The 25,819-nt window shown below is 43.9% G+C and overlaps 1 protein-coding gene across 3 annotated transcripts in view; it reads right to left on the reverse strand.

Annotated features, from left to right (window-relative positions):
* Positions 1 to 11,996: 11,996 nt before the first annotated feature.
* The window catches only part of DPP6 (dipeptidyl peptidase like 6), a 529,059-nt gene continuing 515,236 nt past the window's right edge, over positions 11,997 to 25,819 (reverse strand). For all 3 annotated transcript variants that reach the window (XM_056485082.1, XM_056485079.1, XM_056485080.1), the window contains exons 18-26: positions 24,411 to 24,509; positions 22,026 to 22,095; positions 19,558 to 19,752; positions 18,537 to 18,591; positions 17,612 to 17,717; positions 16,733 to 16,791; positions 15,423 to 15,495; positions 15,252 to 15,325; positions 11,997 to 14,280 (exon numbers count right to left, since the gene is read on the reverse strand). In XM_056485082.1, the coding sequence (XP_056341057.1) occupies positions 14,134 to 14,280; positions 15,252 to 15,325; positions 15,423 to 15,495; positions 16,733 to 16,791; positions 17,612 to 17,717; positions 18,537 to 18,591; positions 19,558 to 19,752; positions 22,026 to 22,095; positions 24,411 to 24,509 (878 nt within the window). In that variant the 3' untranslated portion in view covers positions 11,997 to 14,133. The remainder of the gene's footprint in view (positions 14,281 to 15,251; positions 15,326 to 15,422; positions 15,496 to 16,732; positions 16,792 to 17,611; positions 17,718 to 18,536; positions 18,592 to 19,557; positions 19,753 to 22,025; positions 22,096 to 24,410; positions 24,510 to 25,819) is intronic.

The raw sequence follows: 25,819 nt of genomic DNA on the forward strand, positions 1-25,819 counted from the left end.
GAGCTGTGGCTGTGCTCCAGCCAGGGAGGGAGTGTGCTGGGGTGATCCAGCAGCTCCAGAGCTCTGCACAGGACAAGGGAGACCCTGACACGTTATTGTAGCTGATTAACACCATCCATCAGTGCCTGATTAAAACCAGCAGAAATGTTTTTTCTTCCTTTGCAGCAGAAGAGCTCTCTTATGCAGAAAGTGCTTCTCTTAATTACCACTCTGTAAACCCTCAGTGAGACAGAGCATCAGCATTATAGCTTAATTTCTCTCTGTGGTAATAACCTTCTCATTTCATAAATGCATAAGGCAGGATAATACCTGTGGGTTTTGATGCTTTGCTTTTGGTTTGGTTTTTTCCCTGTCATTTATATCAGAGGTGTATTCCTTCTTTCAGTGATGGAACAGCAGAAAATGCAATAGGATGGCAATTCCTACAGCAATTAGAGGCAGAGCCAGGCTGCAGCCCTCATGTGGGGCAGGGGAGTTCAGGCTGAGGCTGCAGATCCTGCTTTCACAGCTGGCTCATTTCTATTATCTGCTCACCTGTGCTCACTCAGATTCTGGGTGAAACCCCAGCTTGGCTGATGTCAGGGACAAAACTCCCACTTGCTTTAATAGGTTCAATATTTAAACCACATTAAAAAAAAAAAACTAATACATGCTTTGTTTAAATAGATAAAGTTGTGTTTTAAAGTGTTTTAAAGCACAGGTACCTCAGCCACTTAAGGAAGAGTGTAGAAAGTGCAACTTCATTGTGAAACCTGACTGGGGCAACAAACCCCCCAAAAACTTGGATATAGCTGGCACTGATGCACAGCAACAGCAAAAGGGGCTGTGTTGAATAGGGGTGTGTGCCTAATCCTGAGATTTGGACAGGATCATGTGAGACAGAGAAGAAAGGGGTGAACAGATGTGCCTGGGAAGATGCTACAGCCCTGAAATGCTGGCAAGCAAGCACTGACAAAAAGGCATTGAGGAATTTTTGGAAATCAGAGCTAAAAGTGATTTTTGGCTGGGGTAAATGCAGGAGAGTGAAGGTGAAATATAAAACAAATGCAAGAGAGGGTGTGTAAAATATAAAACAGTGTCAGACACAGGAGGAGCTGTGAGGCAGGCACAGGGGAGAGATGAGCAAGAGTCACCCTGTGTGTCCCCTTTGCCCTGCTGGTGTGTGCAGAATGGTGGAAGAAACTCTTTATAATGGTTTTCCAGCTGCCTGCTGGGTTAAGAAGGGATCGTTTCAGCTGGTGTGATGGCAGGAAAAGAAAATTCCATGGCACCTTGCACCTCAGCAGGGACATGCTGTACCCAGCCCCTTCCCAAACATCAGGGCAAAACTCAGCCAGTGAAATCCAGAAAATGTCTTTGGCACTTAAAAATTGTGTTTTTCTGTGCTGGGAGTCTCATGTGAGGCAGGAATAAATGCTGAAAAACCCTTGGGTGCCACAATCAGCAATTTGAGCTTTCCTGTGCTGCTGCTACAAGAGGGGAGGAAACTCTACCTGTGCCAAAGTGGTTTTACAAGGTGGGCTTTGACAAGGAGAATCAGTCCTGCTCTCCATATCTGCGGGCAGCAGTACCTGGACAAGCCAGAAAGAGGCCAAAAGTTCAGGAACAAAGCTATAAGCTTCACCTTGTTACCTGAGTTACAGTCCAAAAAACCCACATCCAACTTTTTTCTCCTTTTTTTTTTTTTTTTTTTTTTTTTTTAGCTTTTCAGACAGCAAGTCAGACAAACCCTTGGGGCAAACATTGAGCCCCTGCCAAAGTCCCAGTCCCAGTCCCAGTCCCAGTCCCAGTCCCAGTCCCAGTCTGCAGAGCATTGTCCCTTGTCCACCCAGGGTCCAGACCTGCTGCTTGTGGTGAGGAGCAGAGCAGCTCCTGGCAGCACAGGGGAAAAGCTGAGTGGGGTTTGCTCTTCATCTTCATGAATTCTTTAGCCCTACAAATGCCCTTTCTCTTGCCTGGTGCACACAAGATATTGACTTCTCCCTAAGGAAGAAGGGATTTTTATTGTTTCCTGAGGAACCTCTCTGTAGTCTCCACTAGCACACCCAGCCACAGCCACACAAACAGTGTCCAGGGGTGGGGACAGCAGGGCTCTGAGCTTTGCTCCCGGCCAAGGTTCACCTTGAAGATCCTGAAATGACCAAATTAACAGCCTGGAAAAAGCAAAGACCTGAAATGACTCTGCAATCAGTTTTACCCAATTCTGGCAAGACCACATTCTGGTCAGACTCAGAAGTGCCAGGCAGACAAAGCAAGATGTAATCCCCAGAAGAAAAACAGGCTGACAGGAAATGTGGCTTTCCAGGGAGATGTCTGGAGCAGGACTGTTCTCCAAGTCCTGTCCCTGGCTTGCCACAGCATCAAAATGTAGAGGCTGCAAAAAGTTTTAATGGCTCCAAATAATGCAGAATTTGTGTCCTCTGTAGGTTCTTGATTGTTTATTCTGATAAACAAGTACAATCATCTTAGAATTCCCATGAATTCACAGGGCTAAATATTAATTTTTGTGTGCCCTGCCCAAGGCAGTTTACCTTGCCCTCTTCTCTCTTCTCTTCTCTTCTCTTCTCTTCTCTTCTCTTCTCTTCTCTTCTCTTCTCTTCTCTTCTCTTCTTCTCTTCTCTTCTCTTCTCTTCTCTTCTCTTCTCTTCTCTTCTCTTCTCTTCTCTTCTCTTCTCTTCTCTTCTCTTCTCTTCTCTTCTCTTCTCTTCTCTTCTCTTCTCTTCTCTTCTCTTCTCTTCTCTTTCTCTTCTCTTCTCTTCTCTTCTCTCTCTCCTCTCCTCTCCTCTCCTCTCCTCTCCTCTCCTCTCCTCTCCTCTCCTCTTCTCTCTCTCCTCTCCTCTCCTCTCCTCTTCCTCTTCCTCTTCCTCTTCCTCTTCCTCTTCCTCTTCCTCTTCTCTCCGGTATCTCTTCATCACTGCCATTTGAAAAACTTCCAGCAAGAATTTTCCTGTCTTTCCTTGTTCTCCACCCTCATTTCTAGACATAGTGTCTTTTTAACACCTAATTGTTCTAATTGCCTAATTATCTGTCTCACACAATAGTGATTCACAGCTGTAAAATGTTCTTTAGCTTCTTGAACATCTCATTCAATTCCTCTCATGGAAACCACGGTGGAAGTTGTTTTGCTGGGAGGCAAATAAGCCAGAACACCATCTCCCACTGCAAATGGAGCTGGATTTGGTTTCTGTCCCCCTGCAGATGTCCCCAAGGCTTCACGGGCCACATCCCTGTGTGCCACCTCTGCAGGCTGGTGGAAGTGTACAGAGGGGAAAGTGCAAAATGCAGGAGACAACTTCAGCATTCCCTTTATTCCCTGGCAGAGCCAGATCTCCCTGTTTTCAGAGTTCTACAGTTTGTCCAATGTTTTGGGGCTCTTCAGTTTGTGGTGTCTCAGAGTTTAAGGTCCTGGAGAAAGTAATTCCAGGGGTGAAATCACATGCAAGAAGGCAGAGCTGACATATGTCTTTCCCCTGTCTTTTTAATAAACTCAATGTCCATCTAAATATCCAGTGCTCCTCTTCAGCAGCTCCTGAGGGCTCCATCAGCTATTTGGGAAACCATACTGATATGACTCAACTTTTTCCAGTGTCTGACTCATGAGCTTCTGCTCCACAGCACAATGGCATAAGTTAGTGTGGTGGTTTTGTAAAAGCAGTAACAGTGCCTGAATCTGTAATATTTTGGAAATGTTGCTGTCTTGAAGAAAGCATTTTTGGGAGATGTTGGGAAGCAGGGCATTAGCAGCACAAACTGCAGCAGCACTGTGGGACTGGGAATGCTGAACAAGGCTTGTCCCAGCACAGGGACACATCCCAGGTACCCACAGGAGCTGAGCTGTGAAACAAGTTCAGTCCAGCAGCCAGGGATCAGCCTCTTTCCCTCTGTACCTGCTGGAGTCAAAGCTGTCAGAGGTGTGCACAGAAAAGTGCCTGTTTATAGCACTCTGCAGAGTGAGAAAGGCATGAGGTTTAGAAAGCAGACCCCTGCCATATGCTCACATACTGACTGGAACCCTGGGAGCTGCCAGTCTGTATTTCTTGTAGCAGGCTTTCCACAGCTACATTTTCCTCAACAGCAGCTAGACACTGTGGGTATGCATTGGATTTAGCAAGCTTGTGCAGTAAAGAAGGTGCTGAGAACCTCTGGCTCAAATTTGTGGGGTTTAAAGTGTATGGCAGAGACAGTGAGGCAGGTGCCAGTGAATGTCCTGGAAGTGTGAGCAAGGTGGAGACACAGGCAGGTGGGCTTGTTTTCCCATGTTTTCCAAGAATATTATTACTGGTGTGTTTGTTTTCCCATGTTTTCCAAGAACATTACTCCTGGTAAGTTAAATAACCTCAGCACAAATACAGGACTCTGCCTTGTGACTTCTGGGGACACCAAGCCTTGAGGCCTTTTAGCCTGGGAGTGCTCAGTGTACAAAACAGGAGAAAATTGAAAGCTGTGCTCTGAGTGACAGTGAGCTTCATTTGGAGGATTTGAAATTGCAGCAGGAGCTTCAGGGGAGCCAGACACATTCATATCCAGGAACACCAGAGCTCTGCTCCTGAACCAGCACCACTGATGCTGCTCCTCCCTCTCTCAGCAGACCCGTGCAAGGACTGAGATCAACTGACTCATGAGGCTGGATTTCAAGGCTGGATTTGGAGCTGGAAATCTTGCTGCCACATCCAGATTGCCTGATTAGGAGAATAAGACAGCCAGGTGCTCTGTAATGTGGGTGAGCTCCAGAAAGTTTACTTTTTGTTTTAATAAAGAGGAAGGAGGGAGAAGGCAGAGCTGGATGTAACTGGGTACCCTGTTGGGTACCATCAGTGGGCATCAGAGGGGATGGCAGAATTGCCCTTCCAGTGATGCACTCTTGCTCTCTGCAGCATCTCTGGCCCTGTTTGTGGAGCTTCCTGAAGCATGGCCCCAGTTCAGACAGGCTCCCATTCTTGGGATGTGTTTTATGGGAAATGCTTGAGCCACTGACCTTGCACAACCCCCAGGGCACTTCTGGGCACAGGACACTGACCAAAACACTTCTCTTGCAGCACAACTGCCCCAGCAGCTGATATATTTGTATATATCTATATTTCTATAAAGGGACCCTTTTCAGAGCCCCTTTGTTCCTGCTGCTATACAAAAGCCTCCTCCAGACATCCATTAAAGAGCTTCACTGCTTTCAAATGGCTTGTTTGCCTACTAAGGGAGGAAAAAACATCTCTGAAGTTGGTGCCTGAGCAGCACTTACATCTCAATTATCTGCACATTGCTTCTCTGTGTGTGAGATGATGAGCTAACACGGTTTTCATGGCTTCATCAGCACCAGTTTAAGAGCAATATTTATCCCTGGTCATGCCAATCCTTTGGTCAACTCAGCAAAAAAGGTGATGCTTGCTGCCTTCTTGCCAGAGACTCCACTAACAAGCTGAGTGATTTATTCATTAAGGGCAGGGAAATCTGGAGCTTTATTCCAGAGGCCCTGGTGGGAAATTTGCATGAAAATTTCATGCTGTTCACTTGCAGGAGCCCTTCCCTGCTGTGCTGCCCTTCCCCTCACTGCAGGAATAGGTCCTGCTGTGCTCCAGCAAACCCTTTAACAGAAATACTGAATCCAAAGGGGGTTTTTCTGTAGTTGTTGTTTTGAAAAAGTCATGGGACCAGGAACTTGTCTGTTAAAAAAAAAAAAAAAAGAAAATTGGACTTTGGAGTCCTGGGTGACTTTTTGGCAGCTCTGGCCATGCTGAAACATCAGAAGTTTGCTCTGGTCCCATTAAAGATCAGAAAACCCCTTTAAAAAACTTTGGACATGCAGGAAAGCAGCTTCCCAGGTCTGGAGCAAAGGGCTGGACCAAACTGGATCAGCAGGTCTCTAGTACCTGGACATAAAATTAAATTCAAGTTTATTTTAGAAGTCAGGACTCATACTCAAATGGGATTTGCAGTAAGTCTCGTCACACTTGCATTTTGCTGAGCCCCTGGCACTTCCCTTTCCCCATTCTTTGCAGGAGGAAGGAACAGGAAAGAAATAAAAATTAAACTGATAATTTATTTTTTCTTTTCAGTGGAGAAATGTATTTGCCCACAAAACACAACCAGCAACTTGGCCCAATCTGGAAACCTGGCTTTAAACAGGGGGGTTTGATGTATGAACCCCAGTGGAGGGGGGAGCTGATGCCACTGTCCCATCTGGTCACTGTAACCCTGACCTCAAACCAACCAGCAGCTGGACACAGCCTCTGGCACTCAGATCCCATTGGGAGAGGGGGATTTCCTCAGGAGGAAAAGCCTGGGGTGGCTTCAGGTGGGGGCTCCTTGGTGGAGGGTGGCTTGGTCTGCTGGGCTTGATCATTCTGGCAAGTCTGGGTCTGTCTGCAGGGAGGGCTCTGTCCTGCATGGAAGGTAAATTTGGGAGTGCAAGCTTTGGGGATGTTGATCTGGTGACCATTTGGCAGCCCCTCAGAGGGAGATGCTGAAGCAGGCAGGTCTCTGCAGGCTCTCAGGGACCACAACAACCCCTCTGAGCTCTGCCACCAAGTGCCTGCACCCCTTCCTGTGTGGGGCTCCAGGCTTCAGGCTGTTGTTGAGGGAAAAGCAATTTTGTCCCCTTATTGTTGGTGCTCCCAGCACTCCCTGTACCAACTGCCTCAGGGGCCTGGGTGGCAAGTGCTCTGCTGAAACTCCCAAGCAATAGATACCTTCTGTAATTGCACCTTGGAAGCAGTCAACTGCTCCTGCCATGAGCTCTTGAATAATTGAAGCAATATTTGCAGGGTTTGCACTGAAGTACTAACAGCTGTGGTATGTTTTGATATTTATGAAGCCAAATAAATTATGGATTAGTCAGTGCAGTGAGCCCAGCATGATGCTTATTACTTCTGGAGTGCAGGAGCTGATGGAGTGCTATTCATCCCCTTTTACTCCCATTGTGTGCCTGAGGATGACTGGTGTCTATTACTGGACTTAATAGAGCTTGCTCACAGGTTTAAGTTCCAGTCCCTGAGAGCTGATGGGGTGTTTTAATTTGTTCTTCACTCTGCAGGCTTTAGGAAGCCTTGCTGGGACCATATCTCAGGGTCACAGGCCATGGCATCGGCTCACAGATGTGGGTGTGATTGTTTCTGTGCTGATGGGGATGGGTGCTGGCAGAATTAGCAGCAATTCTTGGCATCAAACTGGAAATTATACAGAATCCAATCTTCTTGGCAAGCTGGTCTGTGGGTAAATATTGTGTGTCTTCTCTAGGATGCCTCATTCGTTGCACAAACTTTTCTTCACAACTGAGCCAGCGCTTGTGAGATTAAACTCTTCATTTTCTATTATCTGGGAATGTATTTTTTTATGGATGAAAAGATTTTCACTTCACAAATGTTCCAAATGTACTCCAGATTTCTCCCCATCAGTGGGAGCTGCCTGCTGGGAAGGGATAGGAGGGAGCAGGTAACCCTTCGGAGCAGCAGATGGCATCCTACCACTCTAAAGCTTCCTGGAGCTGGAAAGTGAAATAAATGTACAACAGCAAGTGCCTTGCTCTGCTCATAGCTGCACTCAGCAACTTGGCAGAAAACTGAGGGGTTAGGAATTATCCTTTACAAATCCAATACTTTGTTTGTTGCCCCTGTTTTCTGGGATGGAAGGAGATATCTGCAGCTGTTCTGCTCACCCAGATCTGCCTGGTCCACAGAGTGTGCCCTCCAGAAATGGGCATAGGGAGCTGGAAGGATAAATTTGGGTTGGAACTAGGTGATCTTTAAGGTCCCTTACAACCTGTCCTGGTTTAGGGCAAATTTGGGAGGAAATTTCCAAAGGGGTTCCTCTAGAAAACAGATTCAAGCCCCTCTCCCTACTTGTTTGGGACAAGATTTCCTTAGAGAAAAGTGGGAAAAAAACCTGATTATTTACCAAGCAAAGCATTCACAAGCATAAAAGTTGAATGATATTAAGCAATAAATCCTCTCACAGTTCTGAAGAGATGGCAAGTTCAGAAAGTCCTTTCCATGGACTGTAGCTTGGCTCTCTGTCCCTTATCAGTCCCTCCTGCACAGTAAAATGACAGGTCCCAGCCCCATGTGGGTCACAGGTACCAGCTCCAGTGTTCTTCTGGGTTTTCAGTCCAGGGCAGGGCTCAACAGTTCCAAGAAAAAGAAAAGCCACAGTCCAGGAAACCTCTCTGCCTCAGCTAGCTAAAAAAACTAATAGCAAAGGAGAACTCTCTCCTGCTGTCCCTGCTGCAGACAGCACAGTCTGTGAGAAGGATGCAGGGGAGCAAAGGCAATTTCTGAAAACAAACTTCGTGCTTCTTCTCTCCCCTTCACTCTTAGAATCAGCCTTAAAGTTGCAGAACTTAATATCCAGCATAAACAGAGCAGACATGGGGATCCAAGCATCATAAAGTCACCCCAGGACACAATCCAAACCATGATTCTATGAAATTGTGCCATAAAGTGCCTATTAGTCTGAATAAAAAGTTATAAAGTCCAGAATGGCTCTGTCAGCTGCAGAGATGTTCCATGTGGACATCTGCATTTACCACACCCCTCCATAAAGTGGCTGACATCTATCCTGAAAAAACTGTGGCACTGTAACTTTTTCCTACAAACATCTTTGGACAGGGGTTCCCAGAAGAGGTAACCCATGGCTACTGCAGATAGGAGAAATCTTTGCATCCAATGAAGTGGAGATTAATTCCTCTTTTTAACTTTCTTTCCTGAAGATTCTGAGTGAGGGGATGAAGGATATTTTCTCATCATGATGTAGGTAAAGACTGTATTTTTTCAACTGTTATTGGTTGAGGCAGAGTTGCAGATATTTTAAAAGAAGTTTGGGCTGAGTTTCTGTCTGCTTTTGCTGTGTTGCAGATAAATTGTTTACAGCCTGTCTCTAGAGGAAAGTGAAAAAATTTCTCCTATCCCAATTTCCTTGCAAATGATACAATTATCAGAATCATCACAGCGAAAACAAAAGTCTAGTGGATCACAGAGACATAAGGTTTGAATTTAATGCCTCTGGGGCTTCTATTTTCAAAAAATGCCTCTTCAAGAAGAACTGCAGCCCACTGTGCAGAGACAATAAGGATTAAAACTGATTCCATAGCTCTGACTTTTTTTCCACTGAGAGCTGGGACATTGTTTATTCCTGTCCCTTAAAACATCTTCATCATCTTCATCATCATCATCATCATCATCATCATCATCATCATCATCATCAGACAAAATCCTTATCAGGCTCCTGACAGTCCTGCAGCAGTGATTTCTGCTCCTGTCATGGCACCAGCCCCTCTCTGTCTTGCAGCACACCTGCTGGCATGTGCTTGCTGCTCGTGTTCCAGTGCTAATCCCCTCAGTGACCATTCACTTCCACGAGCACAAGATGCAGGACACAATTGCAGGCATGTCTGGTGGCTTTTTGAGAATGTTCCCATATCTGTTTCCCCCCAGCACTCTCAACATCACCATGGGTGCCTGTGCTTCTTGCTCCTGGCAGCTCCAGGTGCTGGCTGTGATGAGCAGCTCCAAGGGAGAGCTGGGAGCCAGATCTCAGCTGTCTTCAGCTCACACTGAACTCTAGACTCCTACAGATTTCCCAGAGGCTTGATAGCTAGGAATTTATGCTTACTGTGTTAGTTTGCTTTTCTCATCTGTCTTTTGGCACCTTAGTGCCTTAGTGCACAGACTGGAAATGTCTGGAGAGTCTCTGTTTCTGAGGGACATGCCCATGTCAGAGGAGGGACTGTGTCTCAGGATGGGCTATCCCACCTCTGGGCTTATTTCCCCCTTGCTCTACAGCACTTTTTAATAGATGACAAACTTTTGGCATCACATGCCAGACCCCTGTGATGGCCACGTTTCCTCGTGTGCCCTGGCTCGTGATGGCAGCATTGCTCTGATGACAAAGCAGCACAAGCAAAACAACCTCCTCAATTCCCTGCTTCCTGCAAATTCAAATGGAAATTTACAGGGAACAAAAGTCAGCCAGGAGCTGCCACAGCCAGAATCCAGGCTCCTGACTCCCTGCACTCTTCTCCTGTGGTGTTTCAGAGCAGAATGTGGAGCAGAGGATTTGCATTTGCTTTGCTCTGGGTTTGGTTTTTTGAGTAAAGAACTGAGCTTCACTTTGAGTGCTCCCACACAAGGTGGTGGGGAGCAGGTGCTCAGGATCTTCTGCAGGCAGGTTCCAAATACTCACTGGAAATGACATGTCACTTCAAGTTACTGGAAGTGCTCAGCACAGACTGCAGCTCAGGACATTGACATCAGCTGTTGCAGACACTGTAAGGATTCCCTTCCCAGCAAGGATGAGAGCATTCCATCGGCTCAGAGGGTTTTTTCTTGCTTTAAAATGACCCAAAGGTAGATTTAAAGTGAAGGAAGGAAAAATAAAACAACAAGCCTGGAGGAAATCATGCTATTCCACAGGAATTCTGGAGCATGGTTTACTTTTGTGCTTTCCTGAGGCCTTGTTCCATCTGTATTTGCTTTTTATTCTTCTTTGCTCTCAGTCATGGAAATGGACATCTTGATTAAAGCTGTTCTTCCAGTGAGGAGGCAGAATGTAACATCATTTAATCTGAGACTTTTCATGAATGTCTCAGAGCAAAAAGAAAAAAATAAATTCATCATGATTAGCTATTAGAATAAAGAATTTATTTTGGTTATGGCTGATTGAGAGGGCTCACCATTGCTGGTTTTATATTTGTCCCTTCCTGTTTCCAAAGGGGTGCTGGGTTTGCTTTCAGGCTGTAGCCACGTTGAATGGGGAGAGGATGGAGAGAGGAGGCAAATCTTAGCAAGTGCCCTAAGCTCCACTCTGAGCCTCCAGCTGGGAGCTTTATTTTAGAGAGTAGAATAAAAATAACCAAACATTGGGCTCAGTAAGGCAACATGATTAAGGAATTGGCAACTGAGATCTTGAGCTTTTTTATGTTATCTTTTCAATTTCTGCTGTTTACTCTTCATTTGCCAGTGGAAAGCAGGTTAGAAGTCCAGAGAGGAGTGAGCACCACAGGGAGCCAGCATCATTTACTCAGGACAAGGAAGGGAGCTGTCCTCAGCCCAGCCCCAGCCAGGCAGGTCTGTGCCAGCCCAGGAAGGGCTGCAGGGCAGAGGTGCCCTGAGCCCCAACACACAAAGTGAAAACATCCAGAGCCTGGTCACTGCCAGCCTGAGAGAGGTTTGGGACAGCATGGGCACGAGAGCAAATGCAGGAGCACGTCCCAAGTACCAGCACTGGCCTTGCACTTCAGCCTCCCCCACTAAATGTCATTTTTCCCCATAAATGTAATTTTCCCCATTGCAAACAGCAGACTCCACTGGTTTTTCCATGGGAGCAGCCCACATATCCTTTCCCATTCACTCCATTCTTTTCATTCCCACCCTTCAAAGAAGCAGTGTTTGTCTGGCTTGAGCTCCTGAGCAGAGCTTGGATGGGTTTATGAGCTCTATGCCTGAACCCACAGACAATTACAAACATGGCTGGCTTTGTTAATTAGCCACCAGCAATGCTTCGTTCTCCCCTCTGTGTTTTCCCTCTGAATTAGTAGGGCACTGCTCATTAGTTCCCTTCCTCCTTGGGATGCCACAGTTGAACATTATGGCACCCAGATATGCCAGTGAGCTGAGAGCATAAGCTTGATTTGTTTGGACAATAAAAAAATGCTAGCTGCATTTAGATAATTAAACAAAATAACAGCAAAGCTATTTTGGACTGTTGCAATCTGCCCTTCCCTGTCCCAGTGCTCCATTTTCTTGTTTCCTGATCTGCTGGAAACAAAGATTGGAGTAAGTGTCCTCAATAATTTCTTGCTTTTGCTTTGAAATATTGAATTTCTCTTCCTCTAAATCTGGTTTGGTCTAGTGGGTGTCAGCTGATGGGACAACACCCTGGCACTGATGATGTGCAGCAAGTCAGCACATGCCAATTTGGGCTCCATTCAACCAGAAACAGCATTTCCAGCAACGTGATGCTTATTTAATAACTTAACACAAAATAACAGCAGTAGCAACCAGGGTGGTAAAATAATGTTTTATTCCATGAATGAACAAACACTACCATGCCACATCCTAAAGTTCTTTCTACAAAAGATTGTGGACAGAGCAGATTTTTACATTTCTCAGTTCAAGTTCATTTCAGGCTCTCGAGCCTGTTCAGCGTAGCAAAATCTGGACACGCAGCATTCTCATGGTCTATTTGGCATTTTGCCAGATAAAGCAGATTTACACTGTAGTTCTTGTTCACACAATGTCGATGCACTGTAAATTAAAGGAGATAATCCCAACCAAACTAGGTAATTCCTGTGGTTTATCAATATATTTTTTTCATGATGGTCAAAGTACAACCAACATTCAAAGCTTAAAATAAAGGTAAGAAAAAAGACACACTAAAGAACACAATGGAAACATCATCATTGCTGTCAGGGTGTGAGTTTACCCACGGTACTATGTAGAAAGTTGGAACTGGCATTGACATTCAAGCTGTTAAAACAAGAAAAGAAATTACATTAATTGTTATATTTCCAAGCTAGTGCTGCTAAGGAGTCCTGATCAGCAAAGAAGTGTTACTGCATGCATGTCGAACACAAGACTAATATTGGATTGGGGATCTGACAAAGAGCTGACTTACATTCCTTTATATACAACAAAATGAAATATACAGTATTAATACTGGCTGTACATTTGGTCAGAATATCTTACAAGGAGCGACACTGTCAAAATTTTTATGATGCAGAAGGTGGAAGTGGATGGAGGTTGGATTCCTTTCTGAGAGCTGAATGTTTTTCAGAAGAAGTTCTGAAAGTTGCCTTCCACTGCTAAAATGAACAGTTAGACCTTTTAAAGCAAAAATCCTCCTTTTTTTTTTTTTTCTTTTTTTTTTTTTTCTTCTTTTACGGTTGTCAAAACTAGTGTAAACAGAAGAGATAATTAAATGTGTTTGGAATATGCTAATCATTGACCTGGAATAAAACTAAGCCACTGACAGCATGTGCAATGATTCTCTGCACATTGTCTCTGTTTACATAGCTTTATAAGGTGGTCTGTGAGGTCTCTGGCACAAATTCCTGTACCACAGCCTCACCTGGCTGTTCCCTAGCAGGTTACCAACCATTTGTTCCAACACTAAAGAAAGAGAAAGAATAATCATGACTGTCGCGTATTTTTCTACATTGCAATAAAAAAATATTTCAATGCAAGCTGATTTAGCTTATTTATGTGCATATTTTTCAAGGCTGCCCAAGAAAATACTCAATCTTGCTGGCAAGAGCTATTTTGGGAACTCAAGAGTGAGTTTTTCTTTGCTTTATTCCAATGGATTTTTTAATATCTGGGTAGCTCAAGTCCCATTGCCTCATTAGACCCCTGAAGTCTAAAGTGAATTGGTTAATCTGTTTTATGTTTTTTCCCCATCCAGAACAAGCTGAGAAGCTAATAAGGTAAGCATGAGACCCAATGAACAACAGAAGTAAAAGCCATACAGAATTAACAAAATAATTACAGGAAGGTAAAGATCAGTGTAACTATAGTGATATTTTGCACAATTGGATTTGTGTATCCTTCAGCAATGACAAACTTCCTGAAGGTGGAAAAGAACAGGCAAGTGTATGAATCTGTATCCTTTAAAATAATTGTGCTATAATCTTCTCCATGTATTAGATTAGATTTTATTTTTTTCTGACACAGTGTGATGCTAACTATAGTAACCTTAATGTGGATGATGGATTTCGCTGCTACTGCTTGACTGCAAAGAGACATTAAATCTTCCAGTCCTCAAAGTGGTTTCTTGGGGTGCTCCTTCAAGTTCCACGTCTACCATTTTCACTCTGGAAGTCATTTTGTGGCAAACAAAAAACAAAATAACAAAAAAAAAGAAAAAAAATTTAAAATTCCAAAGAAAAATAATGTTGGTTGTGATGGATTTATTTCAGACAGCAGTTTCTGCTGAGTTCACCATGCTTAATGTTCTTCCATTTAGGAAGGAGTTGCTGTCAAGTAAAGCAGAGGAGCTGCTTTCAGTTTTTTGTCGTTTTTTTTTTTTTTTTTTTTTCTTTTTTTTTTTTTTTTAAATACATGCTAACAACATCTCTTTCTGCAGGAAAATGATCCAGTTGCATATTGTCAGAGAGATCTGCCTTGTGCTTAGCACGGACAAGTAGTGTTAATCATCCTCCTCCTCCTCTTTCAGTGGGGCCAGAGGGAGTTTGTCTGGAACCTGGAAACACTCCACGAAGAAGTTGACAATGGACTGGTACAAGTGCTGCTCAAATGCTGCATTGCTGAAGTAATGGCTTTGATCAGGGTAAATCTGCAAGAAAACAGGTAAATACACACATTTTAGAGCTTAATATCTCAGGACTGACCACCCACACCTGCAGCTTGAGCTGCAAACCCACTGCATCTCCTCAGCATCACAGGGCTTCCCATGGGTGATCAGGCCCAGGGTAATTTGGGCACCACAGGGCTCTGAGTGCAGGGTTGCACTTCCCTCACAAGTTATTTCTTGGGGCAGAGGATTTTCCAATTAATTCCATTCTGAACAGGTTCAGTCTAAGAAGAGCCAGCCCACTCTTTCCTTGTGAAAACCAAAAAAAGTTTTGGAGAGAAATGGCATCAGGTTATGCTGACCAAAAATGAGGGCTTTAAAGGAAAAATTTCATTAAGTTAAAAAATTAATAAATATTGCTGGAGAAGTAATTACATTGAAAACAAAAATTGTGAAGCCAGAAATGAAATAGTTTAAACCCAACTTTTCATTTAAATGGAGCAGGTAACTTGAGGAAATGTAGGAGGATCATAATGGGTTGTCTAGGCAGGGTTGTTAGGGTGGGTTCATTTTGAAAGACTTAATGGCTTGGACATGGACCATGCAAAACAGAGATATAATTTGGTGGAAAGTGGAGCTGTGCCATTCACAGTGGGATGTCAGATTTAAGTGACACATATCTTTGTAACTTTTCTGGTTGATTTAATTTAGAACCCTGTTTCCCTGAAATCCATCCTGAATTTGCTCTGTTGTTCCCAAAGAAAGTCAACAGGCATAAATTCTTTAGAGATATCTCTCACAACCTAATTTACTGTAATTCAATAATTGCTCTACAAATGTCCAGACCAAAACACTGATGTCACATATAACAGAAACATGTTATATGCTGGTGCTGTTTCTACTGGCAAGCTGAGTTTGCAAGTGTTTTTTCAAACCTTGCTTCATAACAGAAGTTTGAGTTCAAATAGGGAAATAACTGTTCAAATATAAGAAAAAAGCAACATATACTGTACCTGCAAGCTGTAATTAGCCTTTGCTCTAATTAGGTGTGTGATAAGGTCCGTAGTATGCTGAAAATGGATTTTTTCTGTAAAAACAGATTGCAATCATTAAAGAGACAAATTTAATTAACAAAAATCAAAGCTATCACAAACATAATGAGCTCAAATGATGGGCTAACTTACCATCAGCAGTAGCATGAATGATCAAAAATGTCTGTTCCTTTAGTAATGAGACTCTGTGTGATAATTTGCTGATCTGTGAAGGTAAAGGTTGCAATAAGATTAAAAAACTTGCTAGAAATTAGCAATTTATATGGAGGCAATAGAAGTGCTTATTTCCATTTAATACTTTATCACCAGGATAACAAGCAGACACCAGCACAGCATATTCTCCTGGCTACTTTTATAAATCTAGAGGTAAAACAGACCCCCACCCTGTGCTGGCAGGGCAGTGCCAGCAGCAGGAACATGTCCCTCCTCTGTTCTGATAATGTTCAGTAAAAGCCTGAACTGCAGAATAGATGGAAAATATCAAAGTGAATAAAAAGCACAGATGAAAAGTGTGCCCATGCTTAAGAACACTTCATGGATCTGGAGGGACTTTGGTGTGGTTTGAAAGCCAAACTCAATGAGTTTTGGCAGCTTGGGGGATGATCTGATACAAAATTTAAGTGTCCACTTCTGAGAACACCTTTGTCCCATCTGTCTTTTAGGTGCACAATATAAATACCAACGATTTCTAAAAGAACAAAAAGCTTTTGCACTAATGTAGAGATTATGAGTGCAACATTTGAGAGACAATGACCTCAGAATTTAGGTAACCAGGATAAATCTTCCCTTGTGAGGTCACTGGGTGGTATCTGCTCTTTCTGTGACAACTTTGCTGCCTTCATGTCTTCTTGAGACAAGGATTAGAAGCTGAACTAGATTTTCTTTATAAAAAAATTTGTTTGTGTGATTATTCTTTATCATCAGGTTTTGGCTCCAAATAATTTCAGCACAGGATCCAACAGATCCCATCGTGTGTATTAAACAATGTCTTTTTAACTGGTGCTGTGTTTCCTTTTCCATGTCCTGCTCAGTTCTGGCACAGAGTTCTGCCCATCTGAAATATCACAAAGTCTGAGAAAGTCAAGCTGAGTTTCACTTGGATTAGTTTATCTCAGAGAGAATCAAAGTGGCAAGACCATTGGCAAGAACTTTCAAGGAGGTTGTGACACCGTGTCCTCTTGGGCACATCTGAGTCACTCTGCTCTTCCAATCTCTAAAACTGTGTTTACCCAATTTACAGAGGCAGACACGAGGGCAAATCAATAAAAACTTTATCCATGATTACTATTAAGACAAGAAGAGCAGTAAGCAGGCTGAAGGACACCTTCAGAGCTTCTCTAGTGAGCCCCTCTTGCACAGCCTTGCTTCCTCCCCAAAGCAGACACCTGGAGGGAGAGCTCAGTTCACATTTTATCAGGGAAATGCAGTGCCCAGGCACTTACCTCGTATGCTCTGTTATCAACCCCATGCAAGCCCAAGTATCTTTCAGAAAAGGCTGAAGCTTGAAGAGAAAAAAATGAAAATATCACTTTCAGTCATGAATACACTGGTGCTTCAGAGTCAAATATTACAAATGCTAAAACCACCTTATTTTCTAACATGACCTTAATTATAGAGGATGCATTTCTAGAAGTTTTTGAAAATGCACTAAGGATATGTGTGATACCACAGTCTGTCATCATCACCATGTACTTCTGGTCTCTAAATAAGTCACAGAGAAACCTTTTTAAATGTTTTTTTTCTTTGTTAATGCAGCTAAGATAGAAGAACTCTATCATGCTGTGACCCTTTCTCCTTTCACATGGGACCTTCTCCATCAGCAGTGAGCTCCCTTAGGTTCAGGGATACCTGTGCAGCTCCTGAAGTCTGGCTGAACACCACTGACTTCCCTGGCAGTGCCCTGGTTTCCACTGGCACTGAGTGCAAAGGGAACTGCTGTTCCTGAGGGAAAGGACCAGCTGTGCAGGATGGGCCAGGCAGACTGGACCACAGCTTGCTTGGATGGTGCTTCAGGCAGGAAGGAAGCACGTTCAGGGCAGTGGGAGTGGCTGGTGGAAAAGGCTGGAGGGGTTTAAAGACACTTCTCCTGTATTTAAAAGGAGTAATAAAGTGATTGGATTACTCTGACTATCATGGCTTGTCCCACTGGTGCCAGCTAAATTGCTTTAGTGGGGAAAAAGGGTTTATGGCTACTCCTAAAAAGACACAGAATATAAACCAGGCAGGATCTTGGGAAAGAAAGATGGCAAGTGGGAAAGGATAGGGAAGAACTATCATTTGTGGTCAGCAGGAGGGTCTGTGGGCTGAGGAATGGGATTTACCATATAGTCTGAAGTCTGTCACTGGGGAAAGAGCAGCTCCACAGGTGAACACCTGGTTGTCTTCACCAGCTGGAAGCATGTAAGTGCTCAGGTAACCACCATAATCCTGGAACAGAAAGGGGACAGGGCTGTCAGTGACCCTGCTGGGAGCCACTGCTGCTTTTGGGTACAGAAACAGGGCAGCTGAGACCTTGCAGCAAATGCTTGGCCATTAGAGAGCCTTTAACACCTTGCCCTGGAAAAACACAGAACAAGGGACATTCCCACATGGCTGGCACCCTCCTGAAGGCAGGAGCCTTTTTCATCCCCCTTTATGGCTATACCCTAACTAGATATGCTACCTCTCCAAAATGTTTACCCCAGACTTTCTCTACTTAAAATGAGCATCACAGTTTCTGCAGAGTCTGCTGCCAGCCTGTTAACAATTCCCTGCAGAGATGCTGCTGTACGTGCAGATCTCTTCACACCCACTCCAAGCCTTTGTCTCCCACAGCAAACAATTTCACTCTCATCTCAGACTGTGTGTACTTTACAGGGCCAGCCAGGCACACATGGCAAATCAGCCTCAGAAATCCACAGGGTTGTTGTACACATGAATTAGATGTACCCATGTTCCCATAGGCTTTAGGAGACAAAGTGAAAATGAAATGGAAGTTTGCAGTGAGAGAAAATAATGAACTATCTGATGACATTTTCTGAGCAACAGTCACTTTTTGCACTTGGAAGTCAATTTTAAATAAGTAATTGATTAATACATTGGTGAAATGAAAGCTTACACCTTTCTTGAGAAAGGTGCAGTCTATCCCAAAAAGAAATAATAATAAAGAGGTAATCACTGACATATTCAATAAATCAGGATTCAGCACAGCTGTTTAGCCATATCAGCCAGCTGGAACAGCACAGAGGAGCAATGGCAAAACATTACCTTCCCAAACACACCAACTCTTGTTTTATCAATGAAATGCTCCTGCAGCATTGTCCTAGAACATGAGAGAGGAAAAGCATGGGTTAAAAATATTTTTCCTTTCAACAGCAAAAACAATGTGATTTTCAGCTTTAAATTAAACTGGCCACAGAAAAAAATCACAGAATGGTCTGAGTTGAATGGGACCTTAAAGATCATCCATTGCTAACCTCTCTGCCATGGGCAGGGACACCTTCCACTATCCCAGATTGCTCCAAGCCCCATCCAGCCTGGCCTTGGACACTGCCAGGGATGGGGCATCCACAGCTTCTCTGGGAAACCTGTTCCAGTTCTCACACCTTCACAGTCAAGAATTTCTTCCCAATTTCTAATCTAAACCTGCCCTTTTTCAGTTTAGAGCCCTTTCCCCTTGACGCAGACTATCTAAGTCACACTGGTCCAAGCTGCTTTCACACGGATCTGTCTGATTTAATCTTGCAACCTCATGTGCTGGATTTGACCAAGCAATGGCAACAAATAACCTGCACTACCTCTGGAAGTCATAATAAGCTATTGCACAGCTATTGCAATATTCTGATAGTGGTTTTAATGTGATTATGTGCAGAATAAATCTAACAATATGACAGGGCTTGACATTTAGGGTTTTGCCCTGGTTATTCTGTTTAAAAAGTTTAAGGATTTAAAAATGGATTTTTTTTTTCCCAACTACTAGGCAAGCAAAAGATTAATGTAGGAACAGATATTCAAGCTTGCTTGTTTGTAGCAGTATGACTGTACAGAGCTAAAAATAAATTGGCTTTGAACACGAGATACAGATGAGTGTGCTCTAATTTAGCTGTGTTTTTAAGGCTGGTTTTTCTCCCTGTGCTCAGGTTGACATGAGCTCCCTCTCACACACAGTTGCAGTTGCACAGCTCCATCGTCCTTGCTCTACCCTACACGCCATTAAAGCAACCACGACTGATGACCCCTGGGTTGATTATAGCAATGAGCCAATTCCTGCAGTGACAGTGCCATTCACCGGACAGCTTCCAGCTGGTCCTTCTCCTCCAGGAGGCCCAGCCTCCTCTTGACCTCGTGCAGCAGCTTGGCTCCCTGGAAGCCGCTGCCGCGCCCGTCGAACTTGAGCACGATGGCGTTGTGGGCGCTGACCATGACGCTCTCCCACGTCACCTCGAACCTCTCCGTCACGATCTGGCTGCCAGGCGTCCCGTCCCTGCAACACAAACGGCCACCAGGGGTGGGCAAGGGCACCAAACACCCTCCCCAGGGCTGGGGGGTTGCCCTGGGATGGGCATCACGTTTTGTCTTCTTTTTGCCAGGGTCGGGATTCAATGCGCGAGACTTGTCACGCTCAGATGTTTATTAATTCTTATCTAGATTACAGTCAATTCTACAGCACTTCAAGCTAACAAACTAAAAAAATGGTTTCTATCTCTCTCTCTGCAAGGTCTTTTAAGGATAAACTGTCTGATTAAGAAGTTACACCTAAATTATTTTTACTTTTAACCAACCACCTATGGCCCACAGTGTGGACTTTTCTATCCAATTACCAAATACCACCTAGACCTGTGAAGAAAAAGGTGAAAAAGAAGGAAACCTCTCCCCTAAATCCCCCATCTTGCTTTATATATATTACTACATTCTAAAACCTTAAATTCCAAGTTTTCCACCACATGATATTACACACTTCTATTCAAACCCCACACCCATAATCCCAGTTCTATCATTCTATTTTGGAAACCTTCTCCACAGCTTCAAGTCAAATCCAGCATTCTCTTGGGGGTCTGTGCCTGCCAGCACAGAAAGCCTAAAATTCTCAGTGACCAGGGTTCCAAGAGATGGGGACCCACAGCCCCATCGTGCAGGGTAAGGGAAGACAGGCTCCTGGAAGGGGACACCAGTCCCTGCAAGGAAGGCATGCAGGGGGATGATGATTGTGTGGGGTGGGTTCTGGGGCTGGGTGGAAGCTGCAGGTTGGTTTCTGCCTCCCTCTGTGCACAGCAGCCTCTAAGCTGAGGTTTGAACCCCACCAGCAAGCACATCTCTGACTGGCCAGGATTCCTCCAGTGAGCAAACAGTATCAGTTGAGTTTTCCCTTTTTATGCCTGCTCTAATGTACATCTACTTCTTATGTTCCCCAAAACTCTTTTTTTATTTTCTGCAGAAGTGGTTCTGTCATCACTGCTTCACACAAGTACAGAGGGAAAAGACTTCTTTAAAGTTATAAAAAACCAGCTTAATAATGCCCAGTTTGGCCCAAAATTGGTGAGAAAGGGAAAGGAGTGGGCAAGACCTCCTCTTCAACCTTCTGCTTAGGGTCTGATCCTGTACAGGGGAACTGTCTTGAGAAATACAGACTCTACTTCAGTCAGGCAGCTCAGAAAAAACAAGGCATGATGATGATAACTTTAAGGAAAAATTTAGGGCTGGGATTACTGTAGAGCCACTGGCATTTTTATCTACTTTTTTTTTTGTCATTTTTGGGATTCTCAGAGACACCAGGCACTTCACTGCAGGACTCTAATGCACATGTGGCTCCAGTCATTTGCATTTATCCAAGAGAGACCCCAGCCCACCCAGCTCCAGAGGCAGCCTGATCAAGTGATGAGAACCAATCTTCCTCAAGCACTTGGATAATGAAGCACATTTTCTCCACAGTAATTCTGTGATGTAATGACAGCTCCCTGCAGTGGCCTTGCCCCTCATGGGGAGCTGTGCAGGGTGGCACAGGCATTCACCAGGCATTCATCCCTGCTGCATGAGACTTTTCTCTCGTGGGGGGCTCCCTGGCAGGCAGCAATGGATGCACCAGGATGCAGCCAGGGCCAAACAGGTTCATCCAAGGTCAGCAAATTCCCTCCTGCAGTTTCTTTCCAAATTGCCAAAAATAAAATCCCTCAGTAATGTGTATTATTATTACTAAATGTTGCATAAAGAAATATCCATCTGCTCTGCCCGCCAGGAGGAAAACCTACCTACCTAACAGAAATGCTTACTTTGTGGAGATATTCAAAGGTTCCCAGCTCTCTCTTTACTGTCACTTCAGTGAACACCAGCACTTACAAGGGAATGATTTCTGCATGAGGACACCTAAAATTCAAGCTCTAGTAAGGCTGACTGAATTCCACTCTAAAATTACCTGTTAATCACAAGGTGGGTGCCCTAAGCACTGGGACAGAAAGTCAAAATACATCTTGTATTCCTCCTCCTCCCGTTTCTGCCCCACAAATGAAACACTTTCACAAAATCCACAATTTACTCTGCAGGATTTCAACAGGGTGCCCTCCTGGGAGCTGAAAACCTTGGCTCAAATATGGAAAGAAGGGATGTACATCTGGCCTCCCCCAGCTGTGCAGTGAGATGGGGTAGGGACCAATGTGCTAGACTGGAATTCCTTATACAAAACATATCTTGAAAGTCCCTGATTATGGCCAAGATTTCCAAGCTGCCCTGATAATGTGAAAGAAAGGAAAAGCAAGAACTTACACGACCAAAAGCAAGGGGTAGTGTGAGGTGTCTGCAAAGGTCGCTGGCTTTAAGATCTGCATTGGCAATCCTAAGCAAAAAAAGAACAAATAACAACATGGCTTCAGTGTGGAAATGCTGACATGATTCCCATAGATTTTTCTGGTGTTTTGGCCACAGATGAGTAGGAGAAAAATGGCATTTCTTCAGAGGCTGTGGCGAATATCACCTAAGAAACACAGATGTTGCCAAAGAAAAGGCCCATTTTGTGATAGCTGAGGTGACAAGAAATGTAAATGGGGAGTACAGTGTGAGCTGCTCAGTCATGCATCACTTTTACAGCATTCAATTAACATCTGTCAATAGCTACAATTTTCCTTTTTTGGCAGCTGGATGAGTGACGCAGACTGAAATCAATATTTCAGGGCAGCAGAGAAGGAGGAAAATTGGCAATGAAAATGGTAATTTAAAACCCAATTAAGTATGGTGGCTGGGGGAGAGAAATAGAATTATTTTGCTATAATGGTGTGAAGACAAGGGAGAAACAAGTAGTTTAATCCTAACTTCCAAAGGGTTAAATTTTGTTGTAAACAGGAGGAAAAGCCCAAGTTGTTATAGTGGTACAGAACCACTGTGAAGAAGGGATGTGATCACTAAAGCTGCTTTTAACTGAATGTCATTTCTGTCTCTGTGTCAGTATCCAAAACTGCCTCCATACAAACACTCTCTGCATCGACGACAGCACGTTTATTTTTGAAATGCTAACTACAATCTAGATTAGCAAATGCCCAGCAATTAAATCAGTATTAGGAGCATTTTCAGTAGATTAATACACAGATTAGCAGCACAGTTTAAGTGGTTTGCTTTGCAATCGTTTCCTGACACTCTGCCTAATTAGTTATTCCATCTGAATGCTAATAGCTGCAAATTGGATAAATGGCCCAGGGACAGCCAAAAAGGCCATTGCTTGACTTAAATATCACTAAGTGCTATGTGCAGTGTTCCTAAGGCTGCTCCTCCCAAAGCTTTGGAAACACAGGGATGGCACAGCAGAATGGCCACGTGGCTGTGGCCAGTTTGTATTTACTGCACACAAGTATATTTTGGGTTAAATGAGCAGAGATGCAGTAAAGCCTGAGCTGAGTTATCCCTAATAAACTGCCAGTCTCACATGAGCTGGCTCATGGGGGGAAATATGGGCTCTTTACCCATCCTTTCCTGTCCATAAACCTGGAAGTGCTCGTCTGTTCCTGTTATTTTATGCTCTGGTTTATGCTCCTTATGCCCATGTGGCAAACAGAACATTTTAGGGCCATTGTTTTCTTTTTCAAATGGCAACCATCTCTCAGCCTTTGCTGCACATTTTATAACATCTGGGAATGGCTGAAATCAGTAACCTGGCTCCAGCACAGCTTGCTGCTTTCACCTCACTGCCTGTGGCCTGAGAAATGCACTCCTGCCATGGGAAACATGATGGGCCACACCTTGAACCCACAGTTTGGGGGTTTTTGCAAGAGCTGCCACCATACATGCAGGCTGGGATTTTGGGGAACCTCTGAGTATGTGGATTTTCCCACATATGGGGAAGGTATCTGCTTACAGCCAGGGGAAATGTTTTCTTAGATTGTTTCAGGTACAGCTACACAGACAGAATTACACTTTGGCTGTTTGCCACCAGGCTTTTCTCTCTCTTTTCTTGTCTCTGTCTTTCTTTCTCTCTTTTATATATATATATATGTGTATGAATGATTATATAAGAGATAGAAATAACACACCAGCTGCAGGTGCAAACTGCTCCAAGAGTCTGCTTTCTTTACTCCAGGTGGAATCTCCTTTTCTCCTTTGTCTTTTCTCTTAAAGCTTTTTTTTTTTTTTTTTTTTTTTTTTTTTTTTTTTTTTTTTTAATACCCTCCCAAATCATATGGCATTCTTGAAGAATCTTTAGTGACTCCAATGGGCAGTCATGGGAAAGTCATCATCATTCCTTGCAGCTCTGACTGGGCACTGAGGGGCAGCCACAGCTGTAGCCAGCAAGCACACAGATTATCCCACTCCAAACCCATTTCAAATGACACACACACATCCAGGGCAAATGCTTCCAACAATAGGGCACCCTACTGTGTCATTTCCTAGAGTGGCTTTTTCTTCACAAAGAAAGTTTTAAGAGGAAAAAAAAAATATCCAACCCTATAATTTTGCCTTTCTTTAGCAGAATTCTCATCAAATTCTGCCTCTGTAATAACCTCCTTATGTAGCATATTCCAGGAGAGTGCTTTGTAAACTGTGTGAGTTTATTGAGATTCAAAGCCATTTTTCCTCCTGCCAGTCTACCCAGGATAGCTGTATCATTTCACAGCTACAGCAGTGAAAGGGAGAAAAATAAGTGAGAAGAAAGGTGCTACTTACTGTAATCATCTATCTTGATTTCCATGTATTCTACCTTAGGCATTTGCCTGTCATTTACAGCCAGCTGCACATTTTCATTTACCTCCAGCTCAAAAATTTCTGAAAGAAGGACAAGATCACAAAAACTTTTGACTCAGTTTGTGAAAATGCATTTTATGGTCACCTTGATATATATAAAACAAGTTTCCTTACAAACAGATTTCCTTCTAGTCCTCACAGATGTCTAACTCAGTTAAATCTTTGAAACCCCTTCCAAGTTCTGCACAGGCAAAAAGCCACATTCCTGAAATCAGTGACAGTCAGTGATTTGCAGGAGGTGGGAGGGTGACCTGCTGTGCTGGGACACTACCATGGGTCAGACATCCCCCCATCATGCAGAGATAGATCTCACATGAAGAGATCCTCAAGTCTGTGTCCAAGTTACACATATATAAGGAGGGGAGGAGATATGGAGGGCTTCAGCCAAAGTTGTGCTGCTGTGCAAGACAGAATCCAGGAGAAGGAAAGCCATGGGGAGAGGAGAGTGGACAAAGCTCATACAAACCTGCAGTATCAGGTTTTGGAGCAGTCTTGATTTTTGGAGTGTTTCAAAAATTTTTAATTTTGCTTATGTGTCTTACCCAAGGGCTCCTTGGGTCAGAAATAGAGGATTCTTCTCCTTCCTGGGATTTAACCCTTATCCCCCCATCCTGGCCATGTGCTCTACCTGCTGAGCCTCTTCTAGAAGCCACCTCCAGCACCAGAAAGAGTAAGTCCTTCCCAGCTGGTAGGGAAAGGGCCCCTCTCTAGGAGACACTTTGGGTTGTGTGTCTTACATGGTGGGAAATGTCTCCACAAAGATCCTGAGCCCCTGGAGGGGGCATTCAGGGGTTGGGGTGAGTGAATCCTGCTCTAGGGAGCCTGTAGCAGTGCTCATTCCCCTGGCATGAGTCTGAGTGTGAACCAGGGGGATCCAGGGCATTTTCTCTACCATGTGAACCCAAGGAGGGTGTGAGATTTCCCACCACACTGTGTGTCACTGGCTGTAACTTCCCTTTCCAGAGACACTGATAAATAGATATGTAACCCCTCTGGTGCCTGATTATCCTGCTCTCACTGCCCATCTCTGCTGGGCAGGCAGACACAAACTTGCCCTTCCCAGTTAATATATTTCAGAGATCTTTCAGCAGTAGTTATTGATTCAGTGACTATTCACCCTGCTTCTGCAAAGCCTGGCTCTTTATCAAAGCCACAACCCCCACAAAAGTGGCAAAGCAACAGCCTATTACGTTTAGTTAAATATTAAGATTCTCATTTAATTATGGCACACACAAGTAGCTTTATCAGCAGAAAGGGGCTTGCCACGTAGGGGAATTTAGTCAAGCCTTTTTATTTGTTCATATAATTGCATTCACAGAAAGCCAGGAAGA

Source organism: Oenanthe melanoleuca, chromosome 2, assembly GCF_029582105.1.
Source record: "Oenanthe melanoleuca isolate GR-GAL-2019-014 chromosome 2, OMel1.0, whole genome shotgun sequence".
NCBI classification, from domain to species: Eukaryota; Metazoa; Chordata; class Aves; order Passeriformes; family Muscicapidae; genus Oenanthe; species Oenanthe melanoleuca.